The sequence below is a fragment of the Serinus canaria genome, chromosome 5 (assembly GCF_022539315.1).
Source record: "Serinus canaria isolate serCan28SL12 chromosome 5, serCan2020, whole genome shotgun sequence".
In the NCBI taxonomy this organism is placed as follows: Eukaryota; Metazoa; Chordata; class Aves; order Passeriformes; family Fringillidae; genus Serinus; species Serinus canaria.
Window position 1 is genome coordinate 54958222 of NC_066319.1, and position 22449 is coordinate 54980670.

The 22449-nt window shown below is 39.3% G+C and overlaps 1 protein-coding gene across 1 annotated transcript in view; it reads right to left on the reverse strand.

Moving 5' to 3' along the window:
• BRF1 (BRF1 RNA polymerase III transcription initiation factor subunit) overlaps positions 1–22449 on the reverse strand; it is a 172004-nt gene that overhangs the window by 96607 nt on the left and 52948 nt on the right. The window contains exon 4 of the mRNA XM_009101684.4: positions 6841–6872. Within this exon, the coding sequence (XP_009099932.2) occupies positions 6841–6872 (32 nt within the window). The remainder of the gene's footprint in view (positions 1–6840; positions 6873–22449) is intronic.

Sequence of the window (22449 nt, forward strand, 5' to 3'; positions counted from 1 at the left end):
TTCTGCAAGGACGATTTCACTGCACAAATCAATAAAGTTACTTCAGTGGAGCCAAGTACATATGATGTTTCCATTAGAGGCCTCTTAAACTCAACTAGTTCTCTCATATTAGTCTAGAGGAAAAAACAACATAAAACTCCAATCCAAACAAGTATTTTTTCCTTCTAGCCTTTTTCCTTGTCACTTGATGTTTGTCACCATCAAATCACGTCACTCTCTAAAACTCCTCCCAAGCAAACTTTCCATAAACTCAATTATAAAGAGCAAATAAATATGAAGAGGCATAAGGAAGCATGTTTGTTTTTTTTCCTAGTGAAGTTCTAACAATCAAAGTGACTTCCAAATTAAATCTAAAGCAAAGACAAATTAATAATAAACGTGCTCAATTACTATTTATCCTTCTTTCCTGGACTAACTAAAGTCTCCTGATCTATGGTTTATTTGAGAAGTAATGCACTTAAATCTAACCTGCTTTTCCACTTCACCCACATCATCAGTGTTTTATGGCTGACTTGAAGGTGCAGGCAATGTATTTGCACAAAATAAATAATTAAAATAGAAATGGTAAATGAGGGATTTTCTTTCTTTTGCTCACAAGCCCATCTCTTTGTAGGTTCTGGTTACTACCTATTTAGAAAGAAAGCAAAATATACAGTACAGTCCATGTTCTGTATTGTTTTCCTCATGAAGCTCACATATTTTTAATGCCAGGGTCACAAAAAGAATCAGGAATATTTAATTGCTTACAGTTTTTCTGGCAAATCAGTAGGAAAAATGACTTCAGGCCCTCTTAAACAATATGCTTCTCAACTTTAAAAGTTAACAGATACTTACAGGTTCTGGGGCACTTCTCATAAATGAAAAATTAAAGATGGCATAAAGTTCACTCAGAAATCTGTAATGCCACTGAACTCCTGAAACATGATATTTAAGATCTCCTGGATTTAGTGGAAGGTGGCCCTTTCACTAAAATTTTATTCCTCTACCACTGATTTCAGCTATTACTCACATGCACACACAGATCCCGTGATAGAAGAGATATGATATAAAATAGGCATTTAGAGAGGGCTTTCTTTACTCTCATCATTTGGTTTTTCTGCACTCCATTAAGCTTAGAAAATTAGGAGAATTAATTTAGAGGCCTACTTTAATTTCTAGTTCTTTCTTCATTAAGAACTTCTTATAAAAATTCATATACTCCAATCCATCAAAAGCTTAACGTTCCAAATTTAGAATCATATGACATTTGCATTTATAAAACCTAATTTTATATGAGTTCTTAGAATGGTGAATAAACAAAAATGCCCTTCTAAAAAGGTATCTCTGGCTTAAACTTGAATTGGTGCAGCTTTAAAGCTTCAGCCTCTTTCCCCTTAATTTAAAAGGATCATACTGAAAAACAGTATTTCTCCAAACTCTCCCCAATCAAAACTGCTGAAGTGAGACAATTGCTTTATATACTTTCATAAGACTTGTGCTCCTTTTTTTCAGATTTTCACCATATATTAAAATTACCTAAACTTGATGCAATCACTAGGTTTAAGCATCAACACCTAATGCAAAAGAGGGGTGTCAACCTCTGTTAGAGGGGAGATTTTAAAATATCTGCATACCCTGATAATTTTTACCATATTCTCTTGCATTCAACTCATTTTTAACAGAGTAAGTTTACAAGCATGTGGACCCATCAGATTTTTTATTTAAAAAAAAAGGAAAACCAAAAAACTAAGCAGTTTCTTTAGCAGGAAGACATTTTTCAGACAAAGAAGTATGTGCTCACCAAGGCACTGCCAAAACCTCTTTTTACAGGAGACCTTATAATTCTCTAAGATGTTGTCCTTTACCAATAGTTAATCTCTGTTCTCATTATCAAACACATTATGTTAATTAAAAGGGGCATTTAGTGAAGGAATGGCTTCCAATTATTCAGTTACATCTTCACAACAAGATCCTTCTACTTGTTATGCTCTTTGCCCTTCACAGCATTTTTTGGAGACAGTCTTTTCATTTCACATCTGTCAGTCATCAGACACTGATTTCAAAGGGACACTTCCAGAGAGACTCTTATCCTTTCATAATTTCCTCTTGCTTTCACATCATGCCTGATCTGTTCACAAATACCAATATACTTCCACTTTCAGGAGTAACAACAAACACCTCATTTCCAGGAACGCAGGAATTCATCAGCCTGACACCTTCCAGAATTTTAAACTCTCTGGGGAAACAGAGAATCTCCCATTCATACAGTTACCAGGTTACCAGGTCATGTTAACTTCTGGAGAGTAGCAAAAAATAAAGCTGCTACCATTGAATGGAAGTTTCTGTTTGACTGTAAGTTATAAAACAATAACCCTTCTACAAGCAATTTCCAAAAAGGCTTTTCAAGACCATAGTGTGGCAGTCTGGCAGAGTACAACAAATGGTGACAGTGGTTAAGATATTCCTCTAGAAAGACAAAGACCGGGCAGTTGGAACACGATGAGAATTCACACTGTGAAACATCCATGGCTGCTTGCCTAAATAATTAAGCAAGCATGAAAAGCAAATGAGTTTTTAAGGAGAGTGTCTGTTGCTGGGGAAAGAGGCACCTGTGGTTATTTGATTCATTATTAACATTTCTAGTGTAGTAATGCCTGAAGGTCCCAAACAGGTTGTTTAAATTAACTCAATCAACAGCAATTTGCATAGGGGCAATAAAGGCAAATACAGTCAACATGTTAATAACTTTAAATGAACAAAGGGTATTAAAAACTGAAGCAAACCAGTGCAGTCTTTAAAAGAAGACTCTATTTTACCTTTTTCCATGCAATAAACTGAAACATCCTAATTTTTTTGATCCATTCTGCATTTGGAGCAGTCAAAAGGTAACACACAAAAATACAAACAAGTATCAAACTCAGCTTGCCAGGCTGTTGATCAAAAGAGACACAAAGCAAAATTAAGCAGCTTCCCTCTCATACTGGGCTTTAAAGCACTGGCTTCAGTCAGGGGACTCCAAAGGAGACTCCTTCTGCTAGTCACATCCATGGCAGTCCTGGAGTTCTTCCTCCAATACCACAGCAGTACAATAAGCCATTATCAAACCATCTATGCAAGAAAGTCAAAGAGCAATCAATTGCAATAATCATAGAGGAGTCAGAGAGCCCAATGCTGCCTTTAGATTAATTAAATGAAAACAAGTGTTCAAAAGTAATTCCCAATAAAAATCCTTCTAGACAAGCAAGTACTGTTACTTGACAAGACAAACTGCAGATGAAGAAATAGGGGTGAGAGTTGTGTTCTGAAGTGGAAGAGAGACGAAGCAAGTATTAGTTACTGATTTTCACTTCTTGGGCATCCTCTTCCCTTACCTAGAACCACAGTGTAGCTCAGGTGGCAATGGATCTCATCAGGTCTCCAGCCCAACCTCCGGCTCCAAGCAGGCTCAGCCACAAGAACAGACCAGGTTGCTCTGGATCTTGAGAGCCTTGATGGATAAAAACTTCAAAACTGCTCTAAATGACCTGTTTCTACACTTGGCAGTCCTCACAATGAATAACCTTTTCTTGATATTAAGTAGACACATCCCATTTTAATTAATTACATCTATTGCTGGTAATTTTCCTGCTGCACACTTATAAAGAGCCTGGCTCTTCAGATGTCTAAGATCTCTTCAGTGAATGCCAGCCTTGTTTAACAGCAGGACACACCACAAGGCATGCTAAAAATTATATTCTACTAGGCTGAAAGTGGGGATCAGAGCAATGCCAAACCCTTCCCAAAGTCTTTTACGACCCTACTGCAAAGACTGTGACACTAGAGATGACAAGAGACTAAAAAACCCCAGCCATTTCTAAGGATGTGAAAGGCAGCTTTTCACCACACTGAGATGAAACTTCAGCCAAATAGTTCTCCAGGTGCAAGGAATGGGATGCTTGGAAAGATGGGAGAAAACCTAAACTGCTCAGAACTTGGCCAAGGCTAGACAGGCTTTGCAGCTCTCCTAAACAAGCCAGGCCTGCTGCTTCGATTGGACTAACAAAAAAGCAAACAAAAGGCCTGATTGCAGACCTCTCTAAGGACTGTATTTGCAAGTAAAATGCAGGATCTGAAAATATAAGCAAGTACTTTCCCTGTCCTTCCAACTCAATCAACAAGCAGCACAACTGCTCGGCACAAGGAAGGCGCCGGATTTGTAGCAGTGCTCTGGACATTTTCAGATCATTTCAGATCATGCTTTGAAGTCCAAATGTATCAGAGGTATTCTGGATCCAACAACACTTTCAACAGGAGATTTTTCAAGATGTAAGATGTATTTTACATGAAGATAAAACACCAAGGAAATTGCCTTTCCAATTAAAAAAAAAGAAAAACAAAAAAAGACTTTTTGTGTTTTCCCAAGATGGCAGCAATTCTGAAGCTCCAAAAATTATTATGAAAATGCAGCAGTTCCCCAGTGGAACAAGACAAACTCCCACATCTCAGTCACCAGCTTAAGAGGAAAACTGATATGACTTTTTAAACAGACTGCCATTAACAGTAAAAATTAGTCTCCTCTATTGCTAAGTTTTAGCAGCACAATACTATCCTAAAATTACACTGTAGAGGACTCTTTTTGTTTGTTTGTTTTTTTTGTTTTTTAATATTTTTAAGTCCCAAAGCAATTCAAGAAAGACAGGAAGAGGGGTTGTACAAGTACAAACCACAGCCTAGGAGGGCATTCTTAGGATTTCCTCTACCACTTTTTTTCTAAAGAGCAACAAGAGAGAAAGAATATAAGATAAGTGATTAAACAAATACTGAGTTGCAGGTTACATCAGATTCAGGACTTGTATAAATGGTGGACATGGTGGCTAGACTTGGTGATCTTGGAGGTCTTTTCCACCCTTAATGATTCTATGGGTGTTTTTGTCTTCAAATGCACTGAAACCTATTTCGGGGTGCTCAGTAATTCAGTCAGTGGCCTCCATGGAGACAAGCTGTAAGGATGCTTCATGTGGTGACTTTCCTACAAAATTCCTTCAGCCAGACGACAAAGAGCCCTCCAGGACCCTCACCTCCCACTGCAACTGAGCTGTATCAGGAACATTCTGAAGAAAAATCTCAACATTCACAACTAGTTTCTAAGCCAGAGTTTGTGCAGATCAGCAAGAGCTCATTTTTTAGTCTTCAGATGTGATTTTTTTGTGATATAAAATCAACACTTTCTCATCTCACCAAGAAAAACCAAGTTATCTGGAGCACTATGACAAATTTTGTACAGATGAGTATGAACAAATTAAATAATTTGGAAAGATAATTCTGCTACTACCACTACTACTACTGCTCTCAACTCTTCTTCCTTAAGAACATTTATATCCCAACTTCAGGATGGGAGAGTAGTCCTTGGAAAAAAGAGGCACTTCAAAGTAAAATAGTATCATCTAATGAACTATATTTAACAAGCTAAATCTTTTTTAGGTTTTGTGGGGAAAGACTTATGTAAAGCAGAATGTACTAAATGTACTGAAATTTACTGCCTGGGCCACAAATGTTTTGCTACCAAGGTGGCTTGGGTGGTTTTTTTTGGTTTCTTTTTTTTTTTTGGCTCAGTTTGTAGTTGTGGTTTTCCGTGTGGTTTGTTGGTTTGTGGTTTTGTTTGTGGGGGTTTGTTTGTTTGATTTTTTTTTTTTAAACAGACTTGGGGAGGAGGAAAAAACCATCAAGCTAGAACCTGAAAAACTCATTTATGTATTCTTAAACAGGACTTTCTGGATAGGTAGAGTTAACAATAACATTCAACATTCCTGTTTGCTCAGATTCACCTTAAAGAAGCCATACAGTAGAGCTCATCAGAAGACAGTTAAATGCAAATCAAGATACTGAAATCTTGGATTTTTCTCTTTCAGGGGTTGATTATTTCCCTACTACTAATATATTTCTGTCACTCTTATCTCCTCAATTGCCCCTCTTTAACCTTTTGGTCCCCCATAAGCCCCATCTCAGAATCTTTTCTGCCTGGAATGCACAGAGGGGAAAAGACAAATCAATCTTTCTTGTCTGTTTCTGCTGACAATACATCTTTTCTTTTTCTTCTTACAGATACAATTCCTCTTCTTCTAGTTCACATTATGACTGTTCTTCATATTACTGTGATCATTCTATTTCAAAACCATCACCATGAAAAATTACCTGTGTTTAGAAGGAAAACAAACCTTTCATTCTACACATGTAATGTTTGGTCGTGAGCAATCAAAATAATTCAATCAGAGTTTAGAAAAGAGAAGAAAGTTACTAAATTTCAAAATTAAAGATGCATTTGATTATTGCAATTCCAGCAGATTGCTTCAAGCAATAAATAGTCTTCAGAGGGATGCCATTTACCAAGACAGCTGGGAGGACAAAAATAGATGCAAGTAACCTACTCGCATTGTATGTAAAACAGTTGTAACAGAGAGAATGAGGGTAAGATAACATATGTCAGTAGAGCTTTCTATTTCTATTTCCACAGACAGAGCAAGTTCGTATTTCTCTCAAAATACATCTTATAAAACACAGTTCTGAAGTGCACAAATACATTTACACAGCATTACCTACCAAAAAGGTTATTTTTGTCATCAACAACTGTTGTTTTAAAAATATGCAGCATCTGACCCGGTGCCACTGCAGTGACTCTGAATCCTGATGAAAGGATCATACCAACTCCTTCTATATTGTTTGCAGCATTAAGCAAAAAAATGTTCTGACATTTAATTTTACTGAAAAATTACTCAGATTTCCAAACCCAGTGATTTTCCACTCAGAATTTTTAAAGAAAAACTGAAACATTTTACACTTTACCAATTAAAAAAACAAAAGTCAAATTAAAAGAGGGTACAATACCTGAAGAAGGTCGCTGAGGTCAAGTAACATGTCTGTGAAAGAAGTCAAGGAACACACATGCTTCTTGAATGTGACAGTATTTCTTAATTTCATTTCATTAGCAAGCCAAAGAAAGGGAAGAAATAAACCCAGGTTAACTGTTAAAGAAACCAAATATGGGTTAGGTCAATTCACCACTTATGCTAAGAGCCAACATCTAGTTAATTGTTCAGCTGCCTAAAACACCCTGCCAGCACCTGCTGGATTTACTGCTCAAGCTGACACAGTGAAGGTCTCAAAGAGCAAGCCAACAACCTGTGTGACCTACAACACTCACCATATCCTGCAACCTAAGAAAAACCAAGGTAAGGGGGTCCTCTGCTCTGCTCAGACCCCATCCCAGTGCTGGGATCCCAGCACAGGAAGGACACTGAACTGCTGGACAGAGTTCAGGGGAGGCCACCAAATTGATCAGAGGGATGGAGCAACTCTGCTATGAGGAAAGGCTGAGATAATTGGGATTATTCAGCCTGGAAAAGAGAAGGCTTTGGGATGATCTAATTGCTGCCTTGTGGTACCTGAAGGGAGCCTGAAGAAAGATGGAGAAGAGCTTGTAGTGACAAGGGGGAATGGCTGCAAACAGAGAGTAGGGTTAGATTGGATATTGGGAAGGAATTTGTTAGTGTGAGGGTGCTGAGGTCCTGGCACAGGTCACCCAGAGAAGCTGTGGATGCTCCATCCCTAGATGTGTTCAAGGCCAGGTTGGATGGGGCTTGGAGAAACCTGGACTAGTGGAAGGTGTCTCTGCATGAGACTGGAACTGGATGACATTCAACTCCAACTCAGGCCATTCTATTATTCCATGATAACTAAAAACAGAAATAGCATCAATACAGAACACCCTTATTACACTTTGGAATATAAACTATCATCAATCTCCTATGCCAGCTTAGGAGCCCAGAAACACAGATGGAAGAGCAAACTAAGAAAACTGAAATTAGTTTCTTTTGCTGTCTTCTATGAGGTCAAAGAGCTGGGAAGGGAAAGCTGCTTTGGCTGCTCCCTTCTCAAGCAAATCCAGTGTTACCTTTCAGTTTTCCCTCCCTTCATGATATCCTGCGCTGCTGCAAAATATTAGGTCACCATCTACTCATTATGGGCACACTTGAAAAACATAATAGTTAAAAACAAGCCAAACCAGTACAAGTTTCCATTAGATTTAACTGAAAGCAAGCACACTTATGGCTGCATTGTCTAAACAGTATCCAGAAGAGAGGAGATAAAAATAAAAGAAAGGACCATGAGGCCCAAGGTGCAAAGGTAGCCCTCTTCCTGCTGTTAATGAGCACATGCTGGATATCCTATCAGCTACTCAGGTGTGGCTCATATGTTGTAAAAATGGTTTTATTATTGAAAGGAGTGTCAAGGTAAAGTGTGAGACAAGGGGAGAGAGTGAGGCACGCAAAGAAAACCTAAAGGGCTGTGTGTGAGTTTTTGTATGCAGCAGTGTGCTGAGAAATCCAGCATTAAATAAAATGCAGGGACACCAGTGAATTTTGGTGCATGCTGTGGTAACAGAAGTATTAGTGAATGTTCTTCAAGTAAGCCAGAGTGATACAGTGCACATTTCTCCTAAACATTATCAGCTCTGGAAGGAGAGTAATTCAGATAACATAATCAGTTTATACATAAACATTTTCCCTGCTAAGAACTTTTATCCTTGAGCATTTCTACCCTTAGTTTGCATTCAAAATTGTATGAATGTACTCCAAATTTGTTACAAAATTTAATGCATTATGTTAATATTATTTGGTGGAAATTAATTTCTACATTAAAAACCACAACAATGCTGGGTAGTTAATTAGCTGAAAATTCAGTATGGCTCAGAAAAAAAAATCAGAAATCTATTATAGGTAGTATTATGCAAGACATTACAGTAATCTGAAATTTTAACACAGTAAGGAAACTGCTAACAAAAACCATCTGTAAAATACACAGCTTAGAAATCTACACAGACCTATACTGAATTCAGTGCAAATTTTCTGTAAAAGTGAAAAAAGAGAAAATGGAAAGACGTTAGCAATGCAATTGCCAAGGAACCATAATAATTGTCAGCTCATCAAACAGATCTAGGAAGAAATCACTATGCCAATTTTGTGCTCAAATAATATTCCAAGTCTGAAAATGTTCCCAGCTCATTATTGACTTGAAGTGCCTGATTATTCTATGCCCACCCTGAGATACTGGCCCCAATGAGACAAAGCAAAATTATCACTCATATCTGATAGATCTCACCACAATTTAGGAGGAAAAAAACCCCTGAAACACCAAAAGAAATGCATCTCATAGGTTATTGAGGCATCTTGTAGGTTATTAAAGTGAATAACTGAGTGGTCCTAGAGCCTGGCTGCTGTCACTGGAGACAGAAGAGGAGCTGGAAGGAGCATCAGTGCTAAATGCTAATTCAGATTTTAGGTGATTCAGAGAGCTGCTTTTCTAACCCAGGTATTTCAGTTAAAGTCATGAAATCTGCATATCCAGAGTATTATTCAACCTCTTCAAACTGTTGAACACTTTGGTGGAAAATCTAAACTTACTAACACATTACAAATGCTTAGGCTTTATTACTGCAACGAAAACAAACCCAACTTTTAATGCATTTATAATGACACAAGATCATAGCTAAGGATTGGGAAATTCACAAGTAGGATTCAGGCAACTCTGAATCGATTTAGAGCTACACTATAGATGCTTTAACATACAGTTCCCTTGCTCCTTAGAGAAGTTAGTTCAAATGTCCACTGAAATTGTCAGCAAAGGCCACAATAAAAATGTGGTGCTTCTGGATTTCATTTAAGGTAGCCTCCAGCAATCTCTCTCCCTGATTAGATGTGCAGCTACTACAGCAAAGCAAAAGGGGAAACTTGAGTCATGCAGTAGCACTGGGTTGGCCTTTACTATGAACATTGTGGGCACGATTATCAGCAGGAAGTGGTTGTAAAAACAGGCTGTTGTTTTCAAACTCCTTTTCAGAGCTGGAACAGTCCAGGAGAACATACAACAACAGCTGAAAACAGCAGATAATACTTAATATGTATTCAAAAATTATACAATCCTAAGACAAATGTTTTCTTTGAGGCTGGAAGAAAACAATGATCGTTTTACATATGGAGACTGCTACCCACATGGAAAAGCTCCTGAAGGGATGGAAACCTACTGGTACTGTGGATATACCCATGCAAATAACAGGGTACAAGGGGACTTAGGTTATAAATGTGCCCAGGTTATAAAAAAATGGAAAAGAAAAAATATTAACAGTTTAAACTGGTTTTCCTTTGCTATTAAGTCTTTAAGCAAGTTTCACCCAGGTATGCAACTGTCTGCCCATCATTAGAAATGTCTAAATCAAGAGAAGTCTAAAGGCATTATTTCAAAAATTAAATTGAAGGGAATCCTTTGGCCAACATGATGCAAAAGGTCAGAGTGTGCGGCCAAAATGTTCCTTTTCTGCCTTTATAATGTGGATAATATGAGAAGTCCATGATTCACAGCAATAATGATCTCATTCTCAGCACCAGAGGAAACAAAAGTTCATGAAGAGATGAATAGTACCGGAAACCTAAAACCCAAAATACCAAAACAAGCATGCATTTGTACTTCAGAGAGACCTACATTTCACATATTCCAGCAATCCTAAAGTACTTGTGCAGCAAAATCCCCCTGATTTTCAATAATAACATCTAGCAGGAGGCAAATCTTAAATCTGCCATTTGCAGGAATAAATTGTGCAAGACACAGTTAAAATAACAACTATAATTTACAATACAGTTGTTACTCCTCCTGAGGAAATCTTTAAAAAATTAAAATCTTTACTGTCTGACAATCTACAATAATCAGGAAATTTTCAGATTATTTCATGCTCCTGTTTCAAAGTTCTTCCCCTAGGTAGCACGTTGTATCTGGGAGAGACTGGCCAGTATTAAGAAGCATGGAGAAGACAAAGGGTCTAGCATTTATTTCAGTTATTGAGTTAGTTTTTGTAAGTTACCCTTGGACCATTTTTTCCTTATTTTTGCAAGCTTACTACAAAAGCAGCCATACCATGGAAGGAGGACTGGTGTCAAGGAACTGTGACTGCAAGCCACTCAGGAGAAATTTGACATCCATAAAAGTCCTGCTGACTGTAATGAAGTGTCACTTTATTCAGCTTAAGCTAAAATATTTTCTGTTTCTCACAAAAACTAAAACCAGATCCATTAAACATATAAAATATTTAAACATAATCTCACTTTCTGTACTCAACAGCAGCAATTCATCTGGTTGCAAATAAAAAAGCAAAGCCTAAGAGAAAACATGTCTGAAAAGCAAAATTAAAAAAAAAAATCAGAATATTACAACAAAATTTTCTCAAGTCCTTAACAAAAAGAAATATTTGCAATTTCAGTGTCAGGGTTCTGGATAAACTACATAACAAATGGGAACCTCCCAGAAGCACTTTCTTTAACAAACACATGGAGAAAAGACAAAAGGGAGGCTGAACACAAAAGTGGGGTGATATCAGGGTGAAAATCTAGTGAGAGCATTTGTCTGGCCCAGAACCCAGTTTCCAACCTTTCAGAACAACAGCCAATTCACAACCTCCCCCTTCCATAATTTCATACACCATATGATTTCTGATTATGACTTATCAGGATTATACCTCTGCTGCTTTACAAACTTTCACCATTTTAATTAGCCATTAATTGAGAATGACTGACAATGGTAATTGTTTAAAGTAAACATTTCTCTTTCCAATGACACCAAACTAAAACAATTAGAAAATAACACCCAAACTCAATCCTTTTGTAGAAAACTCATTTCTGACAACTCTAATGAAAGTTTTGCCTCAAGGCTGAATTCCCACAGAGCCAGCTTCCAAAATTTCTTCAGTCTCCAATTTTGCCTCTGCAAAGAAGTCCACACAACACAGGCTGCACTTGAGTACACAAATAAAAACAGCACTTAACAAATGAAACTGCTAAGCAAAAATGCTGTTTTTATAAAAAGCAATCTTTATTTATGTGTAGATTAATGCATGATAAAAAAAGAACTGCATTTTGGTCTGGGGGCTTTTTTCTTCTTTGCACACAGCTGTATGACTGTGCTTCATAAAAATGTATTGCTCTAAATTCTGCATCCTAAAACCCCCAATTTGAAAACAAAAAGCAGTGCCCCACTCCTTCCCCATGTCCATCAGGATGTTTCTGCAGCACTTCTCTTTCAGCACGTGCAGCCTCCCTGCCTTCACAGCCAAGGCAAAGTCAGCAGCAGTAACTCAGCATTGTGCCAGCACCAGGCACATCAAAGGCATCTGGGGCTGCATTCAGCCTGCCTGACCCCATGGCATCAACTGGAGGGGTTACAAGGGGGCCTTTCTGGCTCACCTAAGACCTGAATAGCCTTTGACACCAGCTCTCCCCACCTGCCTCTCCAGCAGCTGCAGACAGGAGGGATCCAAGGCCTGGGATCAGCCCTCAGACTCCAACACACGTACAGTTCACTCTTTCCTAAATTAATGCTGCAGCCTTTTTTTCTCAATAATTGTCTTCAGAGTCATTGCCATTTAGAGGAACATTTTCCAAAGCACCCAGGCTGGCTGAATTTGCAGGGAGCATTCAGCACTTCTGAAAATGCTGCCCTTGGAGAACGTAGTCTTCAAAGGACAGGGGCTAAGCTGTGCTCCCAGTGTTACTGACTTCAAGTAAAAAAACCTGCTTTGTGGGGTACTGCCAAGTATTTACACAGTCACATGTAAATTTTTAATAGTCACATATAAATTTATAGCACAGTGCAACACAACAGAAAAAAAAAAATATATATTTCTTGTCTCAGAATGCTTGTACAGTAAACTTGCAATTATACAGGGTATCAAAGGGATAAAATATGCAAAGAATATCCATACTAAGCCCCTGAAAGATAATCTAGTTAGTATATTTGCTTAGGGCAAAGAAAATTTAGGCATAGAATGAAAATGTAAATATTAATTTAAAAGTTCTGAGAGACATGAGGTTAATCTTCAACTTGAATGATGTGGCCATGTATAAATAACAGTTGGCTATATTCAAACAACAAAAAGTCTCCAAACAAGAAAGAGAGACCCCATCCCCTGAACAGTAAATTGAACAAGCACTGGCAAGGGAAAACAAGAGAGGTTGCTAGGAGAAGAAAGGTTTAAAGAAGAACTTGAAAGAGCAGGGCTGGCAGATGAGAATGGGAGAGAGGCAGCAGGAAAGGAGCAAAGCTCAAGCTGCAAGGGGAAAAATAAACCAGAATAAATTGTAAAATCACTGCAGAAAACACAAGCAGGTATGAAAGGGCACAGTCCAAAAAACTGCACAGAGTGACAATTTGATAATAAAGTGGGCTTTTACAAAGGAGCTGTGAAGGAGGACATTGATAGTAAAGATTTAAGTAAATGTAAAGGAGTTCAGTTCTCTCTCTTTTCTGTGTGTACAAAGTCTATAAAGGTTATGACTCTTGTACCAACAGTGAAAGAAAAGTTCCAAAGAAGTCAGAGGTGCAGGCTTAGAAGAACTATTCTGAGATGCCTCTCAAGTATTCAGCACAGCAGCAGTGCACACATTTGGAAACGTGAAGCAGCTGGCTGAGAGAAGCAGCAGAGGAAAATCACTGCCTGCTCAGAGGTGGCAGAGGAAAACCAGCAGAGTCATCAGCCTGACACTCTGCTTTTTCAAAAAACTCCAAATGCAAGAGTTTGGAAATATGTAAAAATACGGAAAAAAAAATATTCTGCCATAACTAGCTTGATTGCAGTTCATTACCACCCCTCCCTCCCCCAATGGCTGCTATCTGTGCAGCAACCTGGCAAACCAGCCAAAGGAACTGTCTGAAATGAACAGTCTTGTCTTTTTGCCTGTTTTCAGCTGGATTAACTCCCCAGTTCACATGTAACTGCATCAACACCTGCACTGATAGAAGGCAGGGGATGGACTGAGGGAGGACTGAGAAAGCAAGGACAAAGCAAGATAGCTTCTTTCTGAGGCTGTGCCAGCTCACAGTGGTTTAACACATTCTCCAAAACCAGAGCCCGAGACAATCTCTCTGTCACCCATCCCACCTTCTCAAATTTCTCTTTAAAGTTTGCAGTTTTTCCCAGCTTGCTCCAAAACACAAAGACCTACCTTATCTGAAAGAGAAACCCTAAAGCAAGTAAGGAGAAAAAACAAGTAAGCAGTTACTGCAGAGTAACTCCTTTATAGCAACCCAAAATGTTATAAAAGTGATAAAACCTCCCCTATTTTAAGTACAAGTACAGTTCCTGTGTGAGAGTTGTCACAGTAGCACTCTGGTTTTACCCCCAGTAAGCACTCACCTACACTTCTTAAAAATACAGCATCACAGTGCTCAATTAAATCAGAGTAAAACCAAATTCTGTGGACACACAGTGTTTCACATTTCCCACGCCAGAAGCCAAGTGTTCCATCTTAGCTTTCATACCCCTACTGAGGCAAATGCACTGGTATTAAGTGCTCCTGGGTGAATTATCCTAGCAGACTTTTGCTGGGATGGGAGCATGGCAGCTGTTGTCCCTGCACTGGGACATGCACACAAACACAGATGCTGCTTTTCTGCCAGGATCAGTGGACTTGATTTATACAGGCATAGGCATGATCTAATATCATATCATAAAACACTGTCACTCACTTAGCAAAAACAAAAAAAAAAAAAAATTCTGACACTAGAGCCTTGAAGAGAAAATAACAGCTTCAAAAGGAATTAATTGCATCCTTGCCCTTCCAAGGCTGATGGCTCTTTAATGGCCTTTGGTGGGAAGTACAAAAGTGGGATGTGTTAAATTTCCCACTCTCAAAGGCCTTTAGAGAACCATCTCTGCATGTATCACATAACACGAGGACAAACCCTTCTCTATCAGATGCCCACAGGCACACACCTGCAGAAACCTTTCATGACCTGAACTGCACCAAAGGGAGCCCTTGTGGTCTGGAAGTGGGCACTACAGGAATATCCTTCCCCCTAATGGTGCATTCCTGCTGATCAGGAAACCTCAGCTGGGCAGGTGGAAGAGCTCTCTGCATTCTCACCCTCCCTCACACCCACAGCACTCCACTGGGAGAATGTCAGGTGTCATGGCTCCATGCATGGCTGGCTCTCTCTTGGGGCAATGGGGGCAGCAATGCTTCCTCAGATGCTGCCAAACTGTTAATTACTATTCTTGCAGTAATTAAAGTTTGATTAGAGGCATTACAGTAACTCACAGCAACTTCCTCCATCACCTGTGCTTCTTACAGAACTTGATCTCAGTGTGGAGCTGGAAACAGCTCTCAGGACAAGCTCACCAGCAGTGCTTGCAAGTCAGGACAACATCCCACTCTTACAACGGCTGAACTCCTCAAAGCAGCCTGGTTTAGGTATTATCAATAAATTGAATAAAAATACATGAAGTTGAACTGATGTACTGCATTGGTGGGTTGAAAATTCCTCAGCCCATGCTTTCACCTTAGAAATGCCTACACTAAACCTAAAAAAAGATTCCTGCGTGCTCACTGTAGCAGAGAACCACGTAAGTCATAGCAGCACTGAGGGATGCTGAATTTGGTTTGTATTTCAGAGGTATGCTGAATTTGGTTTGCATTTCAGAGGTATGCTGAATTTGGTTTGCATTTCAGAGGTATGCTCAATCTGGTTTGAAAATTCAAATTCAAATACAAACCAAATTCAGAGGTATGCTGAATTTGGTTTGTATTTCAGAGCTGCCTTATGGTTCATAAATAGCAGCATATCCCAAATGAGTTACTAATAAAGCTTTTCACCAGATTATATAATAATGCATCTTGCCCTTTAGAGTACCACTGGAGGAGTGTTCAAGGGAGGTTTATTTGGCAATAGGAGAGGAGAAAACTCAAATTACCTCCCTGGACAGCTACCCAGGTATCTTGGGATATGATAACAGACAGAAGCACTGAGTTAGCACTCAGTCTGAAGTTACCAACCTATGGACAAGATGCAATGTACAAACACATCTTCACTTCTACTTCCCAGCAATGCACAAGTGAGGGATTGCCTTTAGCTGTCACTGGCAGGGTAAGAAAATACTTTCACTGATACTTTCTGTTCAGCCCAACTGAGCAAAGCTCAGTAAGAATTTAAAAAACCCAAAAAGAACTGTAACAGCTTTTCTAACTTTCAAAATACCAAATACCAATTTAACATACCTTTCAGGGCTAGGGAAAAGTGATGCATCATACTTTGAAATGAATACAATTCTCAACATGACACATTCTCTTCAAGGACCTAATATACTGGCTTTTAAAGTTAAAACAAATTTATGCCTCAAAAGCTTCTCTCTAGAACAAGATTAAATTTGGTCCTTGAAGCAGCATAATGCAGCAGGTGGAGGGAGGACTTTGCATATCTGAGATTTTAAAGGCAGCTAACTTTTCAGAGAGTTAAATTACAAGAATAAATCTTTGAGGTGATCTATTAAGCAGTGAAAATACAGTCAGAGGCATTTGATACACTTTGTATTTTATCTACACAAAAGGATGGGAAACAAATGCTTCCCTTTGGGAATCTATCTTTCCCAAGAAATTGAAAGGCACAACCCAGAGGGACTCTTGGCTGTGCCTCAGGACTCGGGATTTCTGTTTCCATTTTTGCCACTGCCCGACAAAAAACATTCCATCCTTTATAATGTTTTTGTAATGAAGATAACAGCTTCCCTTTCCTTGGTAAAATGCTCTGAAATATCCTGATTATCTATCTACTATAATAGTCTACTGTTTTGACTCTGGGGTTCCCCAGTCTCCCCAGAAGGTCACAGAAACAAGCTTTCAAATGTATTTCAGCAATAATACCTCAGCAGGCAACTAACTTTATGGGCAACAATTCTTTTTCAGACCAGCTCTCTGCCTTTGAAAGACCCAAGCTACAGCTTTTCTATGCAAATCAACAAAGAAATCTGTCCCCCTGTGCAAAACATGCAAAAGGGTTTAACAGCTGAGAGACATCCTGAACTTCTTACAATAAAGAGATGCAAGAGATATCACAGATTCAGTCCCTCCTTTCAAGTATGACAGTCCTAATTTTCATGCTTCTATTATCCAACACACAGCTAAGCACCACCTACAATAACTTTAAAATCCTTTATTCAGTTTAATATTTAATTCAATTTTGCACCAATTTGCTCTAAAATCACTTTGTAAGCACAAATATCAATTTTCAGTGTTAAAAAAGAAAGACAAAGCGAGTCTCAACTCCTTTGTTATTGGTTACACATCTTTATGAAGAATCATTAAGGATAAAGGAAAACTCTTTACTGGAGCAAGGTGTGTGGGGAGAACAGAGGGTAGGAAGGGAACAGAATACCCACACTGATATCCTACTGAAAACTTGGGTATTCAGTAAGCAATCTGGTACAATTCACTTGTCAAAGATACTGGAATTCTGTTGGCATTACTGTCAATATTTCCTTCACTTAGGTAGGAACTCTCAAAGCATCTCAAGACAATGTTGCACAGCATCAGTCAATGAACATACTGAAGTTAATTTACTTGCAAATGGTAATTTCCCATATTCTTAAAAGTTAACAACTTTCATTAAATAGCTTTAATCAAGCTGGAAAATAAGGTGTTTTCCTGAAGTGCCATTTTAAACTTTTATCCTTTTATTATCTTCTTTTGAATGCTGCAGCAATGGCAAGCACTTATCTCACGTCTCTCTTACAGCACAGAGACTGCTCTGTCATTATCAGTTTTTAAGAAGCTGTAAACTTATCTCAGTGGCTGGAATTCTTCATGAGAGAAAGCAAAAAAAAAAAAAGTCAGTAATGATGTACATATCATCTGCCTCTGGGAAAATAAAAACTGCCAGTGATATGCTGGGAAAGATCTCCTTAGACGCCTTTCAGGGTGTCTTGCAGCAGTTTTATTGTAACCCAGCAGTGTGATTTCAAATAACATTATCCAGCAGGCTGATGGCAAGCTCCTAAAATACAGCTCTGCTCTGAACTACTGAGAATGCTATTGTGAGTCTCATGTTTACAGCTGCTCACTGATTGTGTCATATTTGCAAAGCTTTCAAAAAAAATTGATAACTTTTTTCTCACCAGTGAGATTTATAAATTCAGCCTAGAATTTAGCTAACAAGCTCAGTGCAGAATTTGCTCCTCTTGGAAATTTTAGCTAAAAATTCCAATGTACTTAGCCAATATACTTGGAAAAGTATGGTCTAGCATCTTAGAAAAATTAAATACAAAGCAATATGTACAACAGGGCTCCTACATTATGGGAGGCAGCAGCAAGAGGTATAGATGTACACAGGACACAAAAATATCTACATCCTGATGAACAAGTAATTTTGCATCCCTTCTATCCCTTGGTTTCTCCAATCAGAACATGACCTTCTCCATAAAACACTATAAATCCTACACCTCCACCAACAGGACCCTCAGCTGGGAGGAGGCAAACTGGAATTACAGTCCTATTGCCACAACTGTTTATGCATTAGGTCAAGAGAATAAGATATAATGAATACACTTGTTAAAAAGGAAACACCCAAGAGTAACCTTAAAGAAAGAAGCTGAACTAGGTATACCCATCCCCTCTCTAAGTTTGGCCATTCACCTACAAAAGATTCCACTTGTTTGCCTTTCTCCTGGCCTCACAATTCCCACATTTCAGATTGCACAGCAGCAACAGCTTCAAAAGGAGAATGGGCAGTGTTCAGCCCTGACTCCACTCTCAGCTTTTAATTCCCCTTACAGATGTGAATCTGGGGTTTGTGCAAGCCAGGAACAGGTTTTAGTCCCCAGTAATTGAAAAAAACCCTGAAATTAAATCAATGAGCACCTGCTGTGTTGCCCATCAGAAGACAGATAGCTCCAGACTTGGAGCAAAGAGAAATTCCTCACGCAGAGCATCAGCCAAAAAACCTGCTCTGTGCAGAGACACAGCTCAGCTGTACCCCAGTGCTAAGTGTCACCTACCCATCAGTTCTACATGGCCCCAGCCAACACCAGCTCAGGGACACTGCCACTGCAATGGAATGCTCACTGTGACTTCAGCAAAGCTGAACACATGCTCTGCATGGTGCTCCTAAAGCCAAGTTGTTGAGACATCAGGGCCTGGCTTGCTGGCCTAGGCAAGCTTTAAATTGGCTGCACTGCCAGGTGTGAAGGGCTGTGGTTAATAGTACAAAGTGCAATTAGCAGAGAGCTGCTGCAGGCATCCCTTGGGGACAATGGTGTCTCCACCAGCAGTGAGATGGAGGCAGAGCACCCCAGGCAGGTGTGCAGATGGCACAGAGCTGAGAGCAGTCCTGCAGCAGAGGGTGGGGCTGCACTCACAGGGACCTTAGAGGCTGGAGAACTGGGCTGACAGGAGCTGCATCTGTATTCCAACTTCCTAAAAAGCCCCACATGCAAAGACAGAGTAACCCTTTGCTACAGTATGGGCTAGGGCTGAGCAGGGAAAGAGCTGGCACAAAGGAGCTGCAGGGCCCACAGAAAAGCTGAGCAGCAGCCAGCACTGGCTCTTGCATTGAGAAAGGCCAAACAGGTACTGAGTTGTGGGAGCATAAGTTCAGCCAGCAGTCCAGGGAAGTGGATATTCCCTCTATTGACTACCAGTGAGGCTGCATCTGGAGAGCCTGGTCAGATCTGGGCTCTCCAGCACAACATCAGAGTGACACTGGCATGGTTGAGGGGCTGGAACATGGGATTTACATGGAAAAGCTGAGAGAGCCTGGCTTGTCAGCCTGGCTTTAGGGGACACCTGACACGGTCTGCCTAATGAGAGGAGCCAAATCCTTCTGAGAAGCAAACTGTAGCAAGAAAAAAATCAGTTTACAAATTTGGAAAAAAACCCCTTTGGCATGATGGCAGTAAAGCCCAGAGAGAACATGACATGTCCATTGCTGAAGACAATCAACATTCAACCAGAGCAGGGCTTCAAGAATCTACTGACCATGTAAGCAAGGAATGGAGAAATTACTCCCATAGGCCCCTTCTAATCTAAATTATTCTACAATCCTGCATAGGGCACAGGCTTTTCTACATATTTCATCACCTTCAGATACATTACCTATACAAACATTTTCCTGTATCACACCTCTGACTGCTGGAGTGGAAAATACACTGTATTGTCTTTCATCCTACCCTAGAGCCTGTCACTAGGAAGGACTGTTGTAATAAAACACTTTTGTCAAGCTACATTTTGAAGCTTTTTTTGATGCTGCCCTCACACTGTGGATACTCTCAGTCAATGTTCTGGGCTCCTGATGGTGCTCCCAAATTCTCCAGCTGAAACAGGAGGAAAAGTGACCAGTTCACAGCTCTGCTGGGAGGGCTGCCAACATTATCAGCAGAAATCAAGGACTGGAGCAGTCTCTTGTTTCATTCACCATTGAATGACTGTGAGAAACAGCTGAGACACTGAAGCCACCCATTCAAAGTCTGAGGAATAAGAACAGCAGCAGAACTCGACACTTGAGTTGCTTTCCTCTGCCACAGGGAGAGTTGAGAATTAAGGTGGACATTGACAAAAAATATTTTTTCACTGAAAAACTATCATCTGAATATGCACTGGAAATAATTATTGGCAATGAACTGGGTCCTCCAGATGTGACAAGAATGCAGAGATCTGGGAGTCTCTCAGAGACAGCAGCACAGATGCACTCCAGCTGGTGCATCCTTTAGAAGACTGATTCTTTAAGGACCAGAAGTTTTCAAATGGAAAAGAGAATTCAGCTTAGATTTTGGAGAAGTTAAAAGCACTCACATGGGAAAACCAAACTTTGAACTCCAGATAAATACAAATTGAATGTTCTCTGATCCCAGGTATCAAGTGAGAGGCAGCAGCTGCAACCTCCCAATGTCCCTTTAAAAGAAGACTTTCTCAGTAATGACTAAAAATTATTTTGCATTTTTTTCCTCATTTTCCTGGAGATCAAGGATGGTCCACTGGTGATTTCCATGGCAAATTTCAAAAGAAATACTCTTAATTTAGATAGCCTAGCTCTTTTGTCCAAAAGCAAGAAAGGCATCCATAATCTCACAGCCTTCAGAGATGGATAGGCAAAACAGCATTACTCTGAAGCCATGGATTCATTAAGGAAAGAAAAAAAGAATCTTTTTAATGAAAGTGAACTAGAACGAGGAAAAAACCTTGCAAAGCAAGGGCACAGTGGTGCTTTCTCAGAAGCAAGCAGGTTCAGGTAACCTCTCAAAGTTTCTGCAGTCTAATTTGAAACAGCAGCTCCCTGTTTGCCCTAGAGTTGTGCCACACATTACAGCCCCTGAAATGACAAAACCAACTTTGTTTTCCCTTGGAAGCTGCAAGGTCACTACAGGTACAATAAAAAGTTTAAAAGACCAATTGCAGAAGGCAAAATACTGTATAACAGATAAGGTGAGAATTTCTCCTGACAATAAGACAGAGGTAATGTTTGTAGTTCTGGTTTTTATGTAATGAGGACTTTTCCATTTCAGTTAGTACATGTCATGTTGCTGAATATGCATTTACACTGCACAGTCTTCTCTCCATATTAAAAATATTATAGCCCAGTAGAAGTTACATGCTATTTTTTGTCCACACTAAAAAGCTTCTTTTTTTCAGTCTGTATATCTCCCCCTCTTTCAAAATTTGCTTTCCATTACGATATATGACAACATAAAATATATTGTCCACTATTCCTCCTTGCATATCAACACAAAAGGAATCTGAAGAGCACTCAGATTTCTACTCCCTGCCTAGGCATAAGCTAATACTTTATTTTTGAGAGCCAAGCTGCTCCTTCATTGAAAAAACAGCAATATATCTCCATTTAAAAAAATACTGATTAGCAAATCTCATAGCACTTTACTAACACATGCAGCCAAAACATCACTGAGACTACTGTGTTTCTCCCAAACTGGAAGGATGTTGAAAACTTAAATGATTCACTTACAGCTGATCTAAAGATGAGAGCTCGGCAATTTATGTTTTATTGTCAAATGTTTAAAGGATTAAATCTAAATAAAATACACAATACACAAGCTTCAGAGCACACGTTATCTTAAACATCTTATTTCCAATTAGCAAGTCAAAATAAAGAAGACATGGGGAACATCTGGCTTCAAAAGAAAAGCTCTGGAAGAAATCAAGATTTTGGTTCTTTTGGGCCTCTTTTAAGGCTGCTATTTTCCCAGACTCTTGAAACTGGATGAGATGGAAAGATTATTCTCTCTCTCAAAGAGGGGAAAATAGCAGACATACCACCATGTGATTGAGTATTACATCATTCATACTCACAACAATACTGAGCCAGTCTGGCAGCTGGACTGAAAAGACATTTTCTTTGCCTTCGAGGAAGGACACGGACTTGCCGTAAAGGCAGATGAACAGGGGAGAGTTAGAAAAGGCTCAGCTCTCCATTGCACTCGGCATGAGCTACAGAATGCTAAAAATGTTTCACTGAGAAGCAATTCCAGTGTGAGGTTTAAGAAAATTACATCATGCAAACAAATTTCTAGTGACAAACCTCTGAAGGAAAGAAGGCAGCTCTTGAGAAGGACCTTTACCCATTTTTAAAAGGCTTCTACTTTACTAGGATGTAAGGAATCATTATCAAGGC